This window comes from Culex pipiens, chromosome 2 (genome assembly GCF_016801865.2).
Source record: "Culex pipiens pallens isolate TS chromosome 2, TS_CPP_V2, whole genome shotgun sequence".
In the NCBI taxonomy this organism is placed as follows: Eukaryota; Metazoa; Arthropoda; class Insecta; order Diptera; family Culicidae; genus Culex; species Culex pipiens.
The window spans coordinates 134,996,494-135,010,494 of NC_068938.1; the positions used below are offsets into that span (position 1 = coordinate 134,996,494).

At 37.9% G+C, this 14,001-nt stretch overlaps 1 protein-coding gene across 1 annotated transcript in view; it reads right to left on the reverse strand.

Moving 5' to 3' along the window:
• Positions 1-1,003: 1,003 nt before the first annotated feature.
• Positions 1,004-14,001, reverse strand: part of LOC120428863 (receptor-type guanylate cyclase Gyc76C-like) — a 160,048-nt gene continuing 147,050 nt past the window's right edge. The window contains exons 10-14 of the mRNA XM_052709182.1: positions 9,328-9,621; positions 8,580-8,912; positions 8,354-8,519; positions 7,989-8,298; positions 1,004-7,925 (exon numbers count right to left, since the gene is read on the reverse strand). Coding sequence (XP_052565142.1) covers positions 6,101-7,925; positions 7,989-8,298; positions 8,354-8,519; positions 8,580-8,912; positions 9,328-9,621 — 2,928 coding nt within the window. The 3' untranslated portion in view covers positions 1,004-6,100. The remainder of the gene's footprint in view (positions 7,926-7,988; positions 8,299-8,353; positions 8,520-8,579; positions 8,913-9,327; positions 9,622-14,001) is intronic.

A 14,001-nucleotide genomic window follows, 5' to 3' on the forward strand; every position in this document is an offset into this window, starting at 1 on the left:
TTTGGATGCTTCCGGTTGCAAAAGATCCAGATTTGTCAATATAGACAAATCTGGACCTTTTGCAACCGGAAGCATCCAAATTGGTCAATTTTACCAAAAGTTATGATTTTTTTTAGAAAAAAAAATAAGGGTCAAATGACTACCCGAGCGTTTGAGTGTTAATGAATGTTTAGTTTTCTGTAAATTTCACTGGAATTAATCAAAACGAAAGCTTCCCGCACAGATTGCTTCAAGAAAGCTTTCAATATCCTTAACGTGAAATATTTCACCGATTACATCCCGTGGAATATTTCACCGATTACATCCCGTGAAATATTTCACCGAGCACACTTCCCAAAAAGGTTCGTTTCCAATCGCAGCGAAGAAGCTTTAAATGCTGAAATGGGGACGCCTTATGTTTTAAGATTGTGCTGACTTTCTTTCAAATCGTAAACTAAAACTCGCTCGCAGTTTGATTATCTTATTTCTTTATTTTGTTTTAGGTAATAAATATACATTTTTCTTACAGTAACACTATTTGCTTTTCCTCCACTCAATGTACAACGTCCATTGCAGCAGTTCCGCATGAACTCACAAATTAAGAGATGTTTGCAAAATTTCGTGTGTTTTTTTCATTGCTTCCAAAACTACGTCTGTTGTGGGTGTGTGTGTGTGGGTGTGTGTGCCGAATCCAAATTGCCTAACTAACCAAAAATTGAGTGGATTTGCTTGCAGGATGAAGGAGAAACGGACGAGATTCTGTAAATCTTCCGGTGGATTTGACAAACTAAATTTTCGAGCAGCTCTGTTTGTGTAAGATGTTTGGATTTGTTAACATTTTCAAACGTTACCCAGTTTTGTGATCACAGTGTTTCTATATGCTTGAAGTACACGCAAACACACACATATAATTCTAAGAAACATCCATATTTTTGATGGCCACAATTACATTAAGTGTTGCTACTTTTTTATTAAAATTTAGATCACTTGCTTGAAACACACACGTTTAAGGTTTGAAACATCGTTTTTTTCTATTTACAGATAATTTTACTTTGACACATTACGAATTTTCTTGTTCTCTAAAACCAGATTAAGAATTCAGAGCAACGATTGACTATTTTGTAATGAATCTCATTTAGAAACTGCGGCGTTACACAATGACTTAGAGTCTACAATTTTAAAACCATACTTAAGCGTGTTGGAACCGGTATTTCTGTGTTTTTGTGTGTTTGAAACTCTCTCCCTCACAACTTGAGTGTGTGATAAACATTTTAGCGTTGAACAAATTTACAAAACGTTTACCCTCTCACTTTCTCTGACTCTTGCTCTCGCTCTGATATGAACCCTAGTTTAGTAAATATATAGTTTTAATATTTATAATAGCATACAGTTTTATCCTACTTCACAGCCTATGATTTGTTTAAACTACGTAAAATTTGTGTGTAACGAACGAATAGATAGAGTCCTGATTTGTTGTTTTTTTTTTGTGTTTGCATTTGCGTTTGTGTGTGTGTGTGTATGTGTGCTTGGTTTAGCTGAAATCAAAACGAAATCGACGTTTACTCCCCTCAAAAGCTCGATTAGGTCTAAGACATCAATCCATTTTGCAGTTTGTTTCACCATTTTTTTCTAACTCTTTGATTGATTGCTGTTTGATTTATTTCTTTTGTGTTTTTTTTGTGTGTTACGATGGCACTTCATTCCTTACATTTTTTAAAACTCTTCTTAAGGCTAGGAGCTGTTGTTTACATTTTTTTTTTACTATTATTTTCCCTACAACAATTTGTATCGTTGAGTTCACCTACGGTGAAAACACGTTGTGTGGCACGCGAGAGAACAAACAAACAAAACTTAAAATCTGTGCTGTTCAGTTTTGTTGCTACTTTTAAATCTTCCAGATCGTTTGGTTGTGGTGGTTTTTGATGTGTGTGTGTGTGGGGGTTTGGGTAGGAAGTAGAATCAAACAAGAAGGGGGTTGTACTATACACTCAATTGGTTGCCTAAGAAAACACTAAGAAGTAACGAGATTGCGCCACAGTGATTATTGTGGTACAGGATGTGTTTATGTACAATAATTTAATTTTTGATTGCCAAAGATAACTACCGTTTAAGATACCAAACCAATCCATACTACTCAGTTTATTGAAAGTTTGTCGCTAACGAGAGAGTGATGCATTTTAAGAATTACTTTGAAAAAAGTGCTAAGAAGTTAAATGTTTAAAAGGGTTATTTCAACTAAAACAATATGATTGAAAACATTACATTTGCAACACTGTAATCAAAACAATTTTGATAATCAATCAAACTTCCGTAACGTAAACATTAAAAAAAAAATGGTTTTAGATATTATGCTTCTTATTGACTTGGTTAGCTTGTTATTACAAATAAAGCCATTGCAAATATCTTTACATTTGTCTTTCTACGCTGACCGTGAGAGTGAAAAAAAATGAATTTACACCAACAAATTTAAAATTGTAAACAAAACACATGAAAAAAATGCCATTGATTTGAAATAAATTTTGTTCAAAAGATCTATACTTTAAAAATTAATATTTTTTTGCGAAACAATCTTTCTGCAGATCTGCCCACCATTTTTCAACCAATATAAAAAAATGCTTCCAAATTTAGGTCACCGCAAAAACAAAATATGTACAAGATTTATGTTTATCCTCAACATTTTTTTTAAATCAAGGTTCATTATTCATCTATGGATCGAATTTCAATCGATAAGTCATAATTTTCATCAAAATTTCGTAGATGCGGCATTAAAAACATGTATTATTAATTACTCATTTCTTTTGACAAAAGCTTTAAATAAAATGAGAATCGGCCTAACATTTTGTAAAAAAAACAACATTCGAACATTTTAAAATAAGAATATTGCAGGAAATCACAATTTCAATAGTTTCAAAAACTATAACTCAACAAAGGCAAAAAAAATTAAAACATTAAAAATCAGTTTAGAACATAAAAGCTTCTAAAATGTTACTTTTTCACCGTTTTACCTCTTCTTTGTGTCATTTTACCAAAATATTTGTTGAGAACTAAAATAATTTAATTTGACTTTTTTTTTACAAAATTATGCATTCAGAATTCGGTTGAAATTGCAACATTTTCACGTATTTTTTAGTAGAATTAGGCCGTTGGGCAATTATTAGTTTATGTCCCCATTTCAAATATTGGCTTTAAAAATAAAAGGGCAAATTTGAATTCAAAAATAACTTCAAAATTTCAATGAAAAAGACGTGGAATAAAAAATAAAAAGCAAATTCCCGCGTTGGTAATCATATTAATCGTGATTGTTCGAAATACTTAGAATTTTGAAGTACATATCGAAAGAAGCTATCTTTTAATTTTTTGTCAATATGTACCGTTTTATTTCGAAAACTAATGACTGCAAAACAACTGTTTGCTTTAAATTACTTTTATTTATTAGAATGTTAAAATGAATAAACTCGTAAATTGTCCTCCCCCTCCCTCCGTTTCGACCTTGATCAGAGTGGAGAGATATAATTTGAAAAAAAAAATATATGTATCGATAGGGCGTCCAATTTTCCCGGGTTTTGAATTTCCCGGGAAACGGGAAAAATATTTCTCGGATCCTAGGAATTCCCGGGATCCCGGGAAATTTTCTAAACAGTCCAAAAATCTACGTTTTTATTGAATTTGTTATGTTTTTCAAGCTTACAATTATACAATTAGATAATCTATACTACAATTTGAACAAGAACAGCAGTTTTATGTTAGTTTTAAAAACATTAAAAATTGCTGTTTTTTGTTTTATGTTGCGCTTTGGACTTTTAATGAATCCTTATTTTTAATCCAATGGTATTCAAACTATTTCATATTAATAATCGTACAATTCTAAATAATATATTTCTTTTATTTTTTCATATGAAATGACTACAAAAGTTAAAAAAATCATTGAAACTGTAAAAAAAAAACAAGAAACGAAAACAAATAAAATGAAACCATCCAAAGTAAAACTTTAAAAATGTTTAGAATTTCATGTTTTATAAAAAAACATATTTTACAAATTATATTTCAGCCACTGCCGCCAACTGGGGGAAATCGGGACTGCAGTCTGAATAGGTACAGGATATTTTACAGCAATAAATTTGAAAATCAGTGTACTGATTGTTTGTTCGTTAAAAAATATCAGAACGTTATGCCAACATTTTTGGCTAAAACAGCTGTCTTAATTCGTTACTATTATCCTGATTTGCCGATGTTTGATGAAAAATAAATTAATATGATTTTTTTTCAAGTTTAAAATTATCATGGAACGAAAATGTTTTAAAAAAATAAATAAAATTTAATGTCAATCATTTAAAGCGCTAGGCATTTTGCGGATCAGTAAATTAAAATTTTAGTCATTTTCCCTTATAAACCAAATAAATGTAGATATATGCTAAATACAAATTTGATAGTGCTTTAAAATTCTTGTTGATTACTAAAAGAGCCATTACACTACCGCAAACAAACAAACAAACTCGCCCTTTTTGACTTTTGCTTTGTTTGTTTGCGTGGATTTGTTTATACAAACGTCATTTTGCCTTGTTTGTGAGTTTGGCAAACTGTCAAATTTGAAAAAGTGCGAGTTTGTTTGTTTGTTTGCGGTAATGTAATGGCGGCTTAAGTATTCAACTGTTCATCTATTTTCACAATCAAATCTGAGTTTCTAGACAAAAAATGGGTTTTTTGCGGAATTCCCGGTTAAGGGAAAATCCCGGAAATTTCCGGGATGGATGCACTATGTATCGACCTTACATTAAACAAAATATTATTGACTTTACACCTTACTTTTAATTACCACAAAAGCAAAAAAATGAATTTACAAGCCTTATTGAAGTAACAGCTTGAAAAAAAATTTAAATGAGCTCAGTTTTATTCAAAATTAATAAAAAAAAGTTTATAAAAACATTTCAAGAGTACTTTTTTAAAGCCACTTCGATTTTTTATACATACGACCTTTTGAAAAGCTGCACTACTTAAACATTATTTTGTTTCTTTTCTATTTTTCCTGCAAAATAATTCAAAATCAATTTTGGATGGTTGATTTTTTTTTATGTTATCGTTTATGTTTTTGAAAACAGTTTATTTGAATGGGTCCACTTTTTTGAAGAAACTATTGAAACAATCAGATCAGTTTACGTCTCGTTAACTTTGCATAACATTTCTACAGGACCCAATAGAAAAAGTGGGACTCTAACTGTTTTCTATTCAGAGTTATGACAATTTCCATAAAAAGTCGAAGCAAAAAATGTTCGCGTGTAGTGGACAATTTTCTCCAATTATCGGGCAAATTTTTAAAGAGGTTACTTTGAAAACCAAATTTCAACACTAAATTTAATTTTGCTGTTAATAAGGCTTAAATTTCTAGTTAAAAAATCTGCGATTCAAGCAAACGGTTAGGGCTCGAATCTTGTCCGGTCATCTTGCCATCGGGTTTTCAATAGCTACCAGATCTCAAGGCTCTCATGGTGAGCACTAAACCCCTGGCAGTTCCTGTCACATGCTTCCCTCAACCAGGGTAACCAGGTCAAAATTTGGAAAATCTTTCAGACGAAAATCTCCTGTTTTTATTTTCTATTGAATTCGTTCATTCTAAACAAAATGGGCATAACGTGATAAATTTGGCAAAATCTATCAATATCTGGCACAGAGAAGGGTGAATCTTTATTCTGGCTGACACTTTAAAAATCTGGCATTCCCATTTTTATCTGGCAACCTGGCAGCCCTGCCCTCAACAAATACCGGTGGTGGAGAAGGACGAAGAAGACAAACCAACAACCCCACCAAAGCGTAAACGATAGAAGGGATTTAAAAAAATAAAAAAATTGCCGACTAGACCTAACAAAAATATGCATAACAATTAAAAAACCGAATTTAAAATTTAAAAGAATGAAACCAAACTAAATTTCAAATCAATCACTCTTTCAAGTTAAGCAACTAAGTGGCGAAAAGCCAAATTTTTAGCATCACTGCGCGATCTCGTTACTTACACACAAATACATACATACAAACAAATACACGAACACGCATACACTTAAAACCCATTTGTGACTAATATGGTACAGTGGATAAAACCCATTCCTCCCGCTTCTCCTCCTCTTCATCATCAAACCATGCTCTCCTTCTCGGGCGTCGACTGCAACTCCCCGAACCCGGTCACGCCCGTCCCTACCCCGACCGGCACCACCCCGACCTTGCGCAGACTAGAATCGCTGGTTTTGAACCCGTTGCCGTGGAAAATGCCCACAATCCACGACTTGATCGAGTTCCGCGTGGTGGACTTTTTGCTGCAGCTGTCGTCATCGAGCGGTGAGTTGCCTCCGCCTCCGACGACGTTCTCCAGCGAGTACCACCGCTTGTGGGTACTTAGGGAGTCCCCGTCCTGACCCGGGGTGACGAGCGACGTTTGGCGCGTCAGGAGGGGACAGTGCGATTCTTCCTGGCCGCCGCCGATGGAGCCGTTGCAGTTGTTGTTGAGGTACTTGTAGGCCGCCGGCGAGTGGTCCTCCGGAACGGTGGTGAAGGTTGGCGCAGGTCGTCCGGCGTTGGGTTCCGTGTCGATCGACTCGTTGCTGATGGTGGCCACGCCCGCGTCCATCGAGTGCGATCCCCGGTGCGTGGTGCCCCAGGTGCTGCGAGGTTTGCGATCACTTCTAATACTTTCCAACCGCCGGCGGACGTCGCTCGGGAAGGGATCGAGCGAGCGGCTTTCGCGGAGGAACGACGAGGAGGCGGATGGGGAGCCGTCGGTCGAGGCGATCGAGCGGAGCTTATCTCTAAACTTCTTAGTGCTACTGTTGATGATGACTTTCTTCACTAGACTATCACTAGATTCGGTTTTATCTATTGCAGTTCGTTGCTGCTCTAAAGTACTTTGGGAGTCGTCGTTGATGTACAGTGGGGCGCCGTGCCGTTGGTAGATCCGCGGCGAGTCCCGTTGGGTTCCCGCGGACGGTCCAAACACCGAACCCTGCAGGCTGTAATTGCTTTCGAGATCGCGCTGGGCGACGTACGACTGGCGTCGACTTCCAGCGTAGCCTATTCCGGTCATGCTGGGGTGGCGTGAGTCGTACGTCAGCTTCGGAGATCGTCGCGGTCGGCAGAACAACGGCGGCGGTAGATCTCCCACGTTCACCGGTTGCTTCTGGATCGCATCATCGGTGGCGCCCTCCAGCCAGTACGTCATCACGTCCCCTTTGCCCTTGAGCGCAATTAGGCCCCGTTCGACCATCACGTAGCCCCCAAGTTCCTCTAGTGCGTCCCGGCACTGCGGCGAAATGTGAATCTTCAGCGCTTCCCCGTTCGACTCCATTCGTGAGGCCGTATTGACCGTGTCCCCAAACAGGCAGTACCGGGGCATCGTAAGTCCCACCACGCCGGCCACCACCGGCCCCGTATGGATCCCGATCCGCAGCTTAAGTGTTTCGTTCGGACGGTGCGAGATCCGGTGCGTCCGAACCGCCTGCAACAGTTCCAGCGACATCGACGCGATCTCACCCACGTGTCGGTTTCCGTTTGAGATCGGCAGCCCCGACACCACCATGTAAGCGTCCCCGATCGTCTCCACCTTGTAAACGTCGTACCCCTTAATGATCCGATCAAACACCGTGTAAAGATCGTTCAAAAAGTTGACCACCTGCAGCGGCGTACTCTCCGCCGACATCGCTGTAAAACCAACAATGTCGCTAAAGTAGATCGTCACCGAGTCGTACGACACCGGTTCCACCCCGAGACCCATCGTAAGCTTCTCCGCCACCGGCTGGGGCAGCATCCGGTGCAGCAGGTCTTCCGTTTTGCGCTTCTCCTCGCACAGCAGCCGCGTTCGGTCCTGCACGATCTCCTCCAGGTTGTTGGCGTACTTTTCCATCATCTCCATCATCTGGTCCATGATGTTCTTGGACTTGCCGCCGCGCATCCGCTTCAGCTTTGCTCTGCGAGAGAAAAAAGAAGCAACGATTATAGCATTGGCCAAAGATCCCAACTCCACTACCTACCTTATCTGCGGAAACTCCGGCCTGCTCTCCGGGTTCTCGTCCCAGCACTCCCGGATGCAGTTGATCACATAGTCCGGCACGGTATCGCTGTCGATAACGCTTTCGATGTCCGGCCTGAACGGCTCCTGCCCCGGTTCCGGATAGGACCGCACCAGCTCCACGATCGAGATCGGCTCCAGATCACTGTAGCCGAACGGACCCCGCCGCCCAATGATCTCGAACAGGATGATGGCGAACGCGTACACGTCCCCTTTCTGACTGCCGTACAGGTTCGGCTGACGGAGCAGCTCCGGAGACTTCCAGAAGAGATCTGCGGGAGGGAGTGGTTAGTATATCGAATTTGTGCTTATTGTTTTCGGACTTACTTCTGTAGTGCTGATGCTCGCCGATCGACTCGTTTTCGGCGCAGTGCCGCAGGTCGTGCAGACCAAAGTCGGTCACCTGGAGCATCCAGCGGGAGGTGACCACGCAGTTTGAGGACTTGAGATTCCCGTGGTAGTTTAAAGCTGAACTGTGGATGTAGATCATGGCCTGGGGGAAATTGATTGATAAGTTAGCTTTTCGTAGTTTTTCAGCCCCAAACAAACTCACCTTAACGAGGTCGTGCACGAGCGACGCGATAAACAGGTCGTCCAGCTTGATGTCCTCGTTCTCGACGATGTCGTACAGGCTGCCCTTGGCGCAGTAATCCGTGACTAGAAGGATCCGCATCGGTTCGACGCACGCCCCGATGAAGCTGTTGATGTTGTCGTGGCGGAGTTCGCGCAGCAGCCGCATCTCCTTCATGATTTCGCGCGAGATGTCCTTGCGGCGGGAGAATTTCAGTTCTTTGATGCGCACCACCACGCCCCGGAAGCCGGCCGTCGGCGTGAACACCTGGTTCGAGCAGCGGGACCCGAACGACTGAGCACTGGCCAGACTCAGCTGGAAAGTGCACGAAGAAGAATAGTTGATTACACAATGAATGCAAATTTCTACCCTTTTCTGAACAAACGGAGCATAGAGAGTGAAAATCGAGAATCGAAAATTCTAATTTACATTCGAATTCATCGCAATCGAAGGGTGAAATATGCCGGATGCAGGTATATGCTCATATTACATTCAAATCCACAATATTCCTGCAGGTTGAATAGTTTTCTTCAGGATAATAGCAGAGAAAGCGGGTGCAATCAATCCCACAGAAATAGCATGTACTTGGTTGCACTCGTCTAAAATAAAGCTTTCATTCCTATAGGTTTATGATTGACTTGGGAGGGAGTCAACAATTAATTTTCTCATGGGAACTTGGCTTCGATCAATCATTAACCTAGCAATGCTCAAAATCACAAAATCACCTCACCTTGCTCGGTGACGACACGATTTCCGTGTTGAAGTAGCCCTTAATTTCGCCGGGGTCAATCTTCCACAGCAGGCCCTCGATTTCCAGCTCGATCTTCCACTTGCGGTAGATGCTCATCGTGATGACGCTGGCGCAGAACAGCACCATCGCCAGCACGATGGCCGTCACCATCGACGTGATGTGCGACTCGTCCTTGGTGCAGTGCTCGTTCATGAAGCCACAGGCCGGCTCGTCCATCGGCCGCTCCGAGCCGGCCCAGTCGATGGTGATGCCACCCTTGGACAGCTTGAACTCCTGGGAAAGGGGGGCGAAAAAAAAATGGGAGGGGAGGGTTAATAAGCGCATAATCTTCAATATCGGGGGGATTGTGCCGGTGATTTTTCATGCATCGAGCGTCGCCATTACATGGCTCTGGAGGAATCTGGAGAGCTAATATTTGACCGAATTAGTTGTTTTGCTTAATGGTCGTTTCATAAAGCCAAAATTACGGCATGCCAAAAATGTGAAAATCGTTCTCAGAATTTAGCTGACTGTGTAAAAGCGTTGAACTTCCTGATAAAATTAAATTACAGCCTAGACTCGATAATCCGAAAGCCTTTTTTTCGTGGTCTGATTTTTGATTGTCGTGGAAGTAGGATTAAGATTTTTAAATCCAAATTGGGAAAATGCATTTGGTAATTCAACAGGCAATAACAAGACTTAGTAATTTTCCACGCTAAAAATTGCAATTTTCACGAGGACCATCATTCCAAAACATAAAATTTCAAGAAACGTAAAAATGTAGAAATATGCTTGAAGACATCATATTAAAATTTCAGAAAGTACTATAGAGCAGTTCTCTTCAAAACCGGCCGATTTCGACCATTTTTATTTTTTGTATTTTTTGATTTGGCTCAAACTTTGTGGGGGCCTTCCCTATGACCAAAGAAGCCATTTTGCATCATTAGTTTGTCCATATAAATTTCCATACAAATTTGGCAGCTGTTCATACAAAAATGGTACGTAAATATTCGAAAATCTGTAACATTTGAAGGAATTTTTTAATCAATTTGGTGTCTTCGGCAAAGTTGTAGGTATTAATAAGGACTATTTAGAAAAAAAATAGGTACACGGAAAAAAAAATTTCCCGATTTTGTTATTAACTTTTTTTCACAAAAACTCAAATTCCCAAAATACGTATTTTTTGATTTTCGAGGTTTTTTGATATGTTTTAGGGGACAAAAATCCGCAACTTTTGAGCTATAGAGAAACATGGTCAAAAAATCTGCCGCCGAGTTATGATTTTTTGAAAAACTGGTGATTTTTGGAAAAAATCGAAATTTCATACAAAAAATTTTTTTGACCTAATTTTTTTATGCAAAATTGAATTTGCAATCGAAAATTACTTTACAGATTTTTTGATAAAGGGCCCCGTTTTCAAGATAAAGCCACCGAAAGTTTGGTTTTAGCGAAATATTTGCAGTTTTTCAATTTTTAAAAATAGTGACCATGAGTGACCGTTTCTAAAAATATTTTTTTTGAAAAGTTCAGAAAATTTGCTATAAAATTGTCTAAGAGACATTGAAGATTGGACCTCTGGTTGTTGAGATACAGCGGCTTAAAGAAAAAGAAACACGAAAATTGATGTTTTCTTAGTCTCACCCAAACAGCCCACGATTTTCTAATGACGATATCTCAGCAATTAATGGTTCAATTTTCAATGTTAATACATGAAACATTCGTGAAATTTTTCGCTCTTTTTGAAAAAAATATTTTGAAAAAAATTAAATCAAGACTAACATTTTAAAAGGGCCAAACAATGAATATTATGCCCATTTAAAATGCTAGTATTGATTAAAAAATTTTCAAAATATTTTTTTCGAAAAGAACGAAAAATTTCACGAATGTTTCATGTATTAACATTGAAAATTGAACCATTAATTGCTGAGATATCGTCATTTGAAAATCGTGGGCTGTTTGGGTGAGACTTAGAAAACATCAATTTTCGTGTTTCTTTTTCTTTAAGCCGCTGTATCTCAACAACCAGAGGTCCACTCTTCAATGTCTCTTGGACAATTTTATAGCAAATTTTCTGAACTTTTAAAAAAAAATATTTTTAGAAATGGTCACTCATGGTCACTATTTTTAAAAATTGAAAAACTGCAAATATTTCGCTAAAACCAAACTTTCGGTGGCTATATCTTGAAAACGGGGCCCTTTATCAAAAAATCTGTAAAGTAATTTTCGATTGCAAATTCAATTTTGCATAAAAAAATGAGGTCAAAAAAATTTTATGTATAAAATTTCGATTTTTTCCAAAAATCACCAGTTTTTCAAAAAATCATAACTCGGCGGCAGATTTTTTGACCATGTTTCTCTATAGCTCAAAAGTTGCGGATTTTTGTCCCCTAAAACATATCAAAAAATCTCGAAAATCAAAAAATACGTATTTTGGGAATTTGAGTTTTTGTGAAAAAAAAGTTAATAAAAAAATCGGGAAATTTTTTTTCCGTGTATCTATTTTTTTCTAAATAGTCCTTAACAATACCTACAACTTTGCCGAAGACACCAAATTGATCAAAAAATTCCTTCAAAAGTTACAGATTTTCGAATATTTACGTACCATTTTTGTATGAACAGCTGCCAAATTTGTATGGAAATTTATATGGACAAACTAATGATGCAAAATGGCTTCTTTGGTCATAGGAAAGGCCCCCACAAAGTTTGAGCCAAATCGAAAAATACAAATAAAATCCATTTCCGGTTTTGGTAGAGAATTGCTCTATATTACTTTAATTTACATTTTTTTCAATCAGCAATCCTTTCTAAATTTCCTTGTTCTACTTAGTGAAATACGAATGTGTGGGATATAAAGCGGATTATATTTATATTTTAAATATTGACAGTAAACTGCATGATTTCAATTAAATTTGATCTGTATTCGTAATGTTGTAAATTATCTAAGATATTTATCGAACGATCAAGTAAAACTAGAAAATAAGTGAGTAAATACAATGTAGAGTGTAAAAGATACGCATGCTCCGAAAACGTTTCTGAAAGGGTTGTCTAAACACAAAGATCGCGTTTGCCCAGTAACAACGTTCTAGCAGGATTCTTACAGAGTTCTCACAGAGCTGGATATTCTTACAGCATTGTAGCAGAAATGTTCCACCGTTCTAGCAGGATTCTGGCAGAACCAGTTCTGCTAGAATATTTCGTGACTGGGTGACAGTTCGAGCCTCGTAAGAGCACGAGAGAGGCGAAAGAGAGAAAAGTTTGAGCAGTGATGCAAGATGGGCGGAAACGAGCCCGGATGTTGTGAAAGCTCGCCGCAATATTGGGTAGAGTAAAAGAGATGGGTAGATTTAAAGAACGGGAGACTTCGAGCTGGATGAGAGGAAACAATTTGATCATTCTGGTTTCTATTTTCGAAGCGGTTTGACGCGAAACGCATGTTGCGCTGCGCGATTTTGAGTTGGCGGCCTAAGGACACGACAGAATGCTCATAACATGAAATTATCTACCGAATGTAGAACTAAAGCGAACATTTAGAGTGAGATATGTAAAACTGGCATAATAGTGTTTGGAACAGTTCTCTCAGATTTCGGTCATTCGATTTTTTTTTATATTTTGTAATCCGACTGAAACTTTTTTGGTGCCTTCGGTATGCACAAAGAAGCCATTTGCATCATTAGTTAGTCCACATAATTTTCCATACAAATTTGGCAGCTGTCCATACAAAAATGATGTATGAAAATTCAAAAATCTGTATCTTTTGATGGAATTTTTTGATCAATTTGGTGCCTTCGGCAAAGTTGTAGGTATGGAAATGGACTACACTGATAAAAAATTATACACGGTAAAAAAAATGGTGATTTATTATTTAACTTTTTGTCACAAAAACTTGATTTGCAAAAGAAACACTATTTTTAATTTTTTTATTTTTTGATATGTTTTATAGGACATAAAATGCCAGCTTTTCAGAAATTTCCAGGTTGTGAAAAAAATCGGCGTAATATTGAATGTCTGGCCCTTTTGAAATGTTAATCTTGATTCAAAATTTTTGAAAATATTGATTTCGAAAAGATCGGAAAATTTCACGATAGTTGCATATTTTAACATTGTAAATTGGACCATTAGTTGCTGAGACTTAGAAAACATCAATTTTCCTGTTTTTAAACACTTGCATGGCAATATCTAAGCAACTAAGGGTCGTATCAACAATGTTCAAAAAAGCAAAATATAGAGAATTTTCTCAGCTTTTCAAAAATATTTATTTCAAAAGTGGGCAAACATGTACACTAGTTTAAAAAAATGAAAAACTGCGACTATTTTCAAAAAAGTCACCTAAATATGGAATTAACTTGAAAACGGTGCACTGTATCAACATTTTATTACAGTACTTTTTGATTGCAAATTTGATTTTACATCGAAAAATGAAGTTAAAAAAAATTTGCGACCAATTTTTCGATTATTTAAAAAATTCAGTATTGATTCAAAAATTCATAACTCGCTCAATGATTTTTTGCACAACCTGGAAATTTCTGAAAAGTTGGCATTTGATGTCCTCTAAAACATATCAAAAAAAAAAAATAAATAAAAATTGTGTTTTTGCAAATCAAGTTTCAGTGACAAAAAGTTAAATAAAAAATCACCAAAAAAAATTTTACCGTGCATCATTTTTTTTTTTCAGTG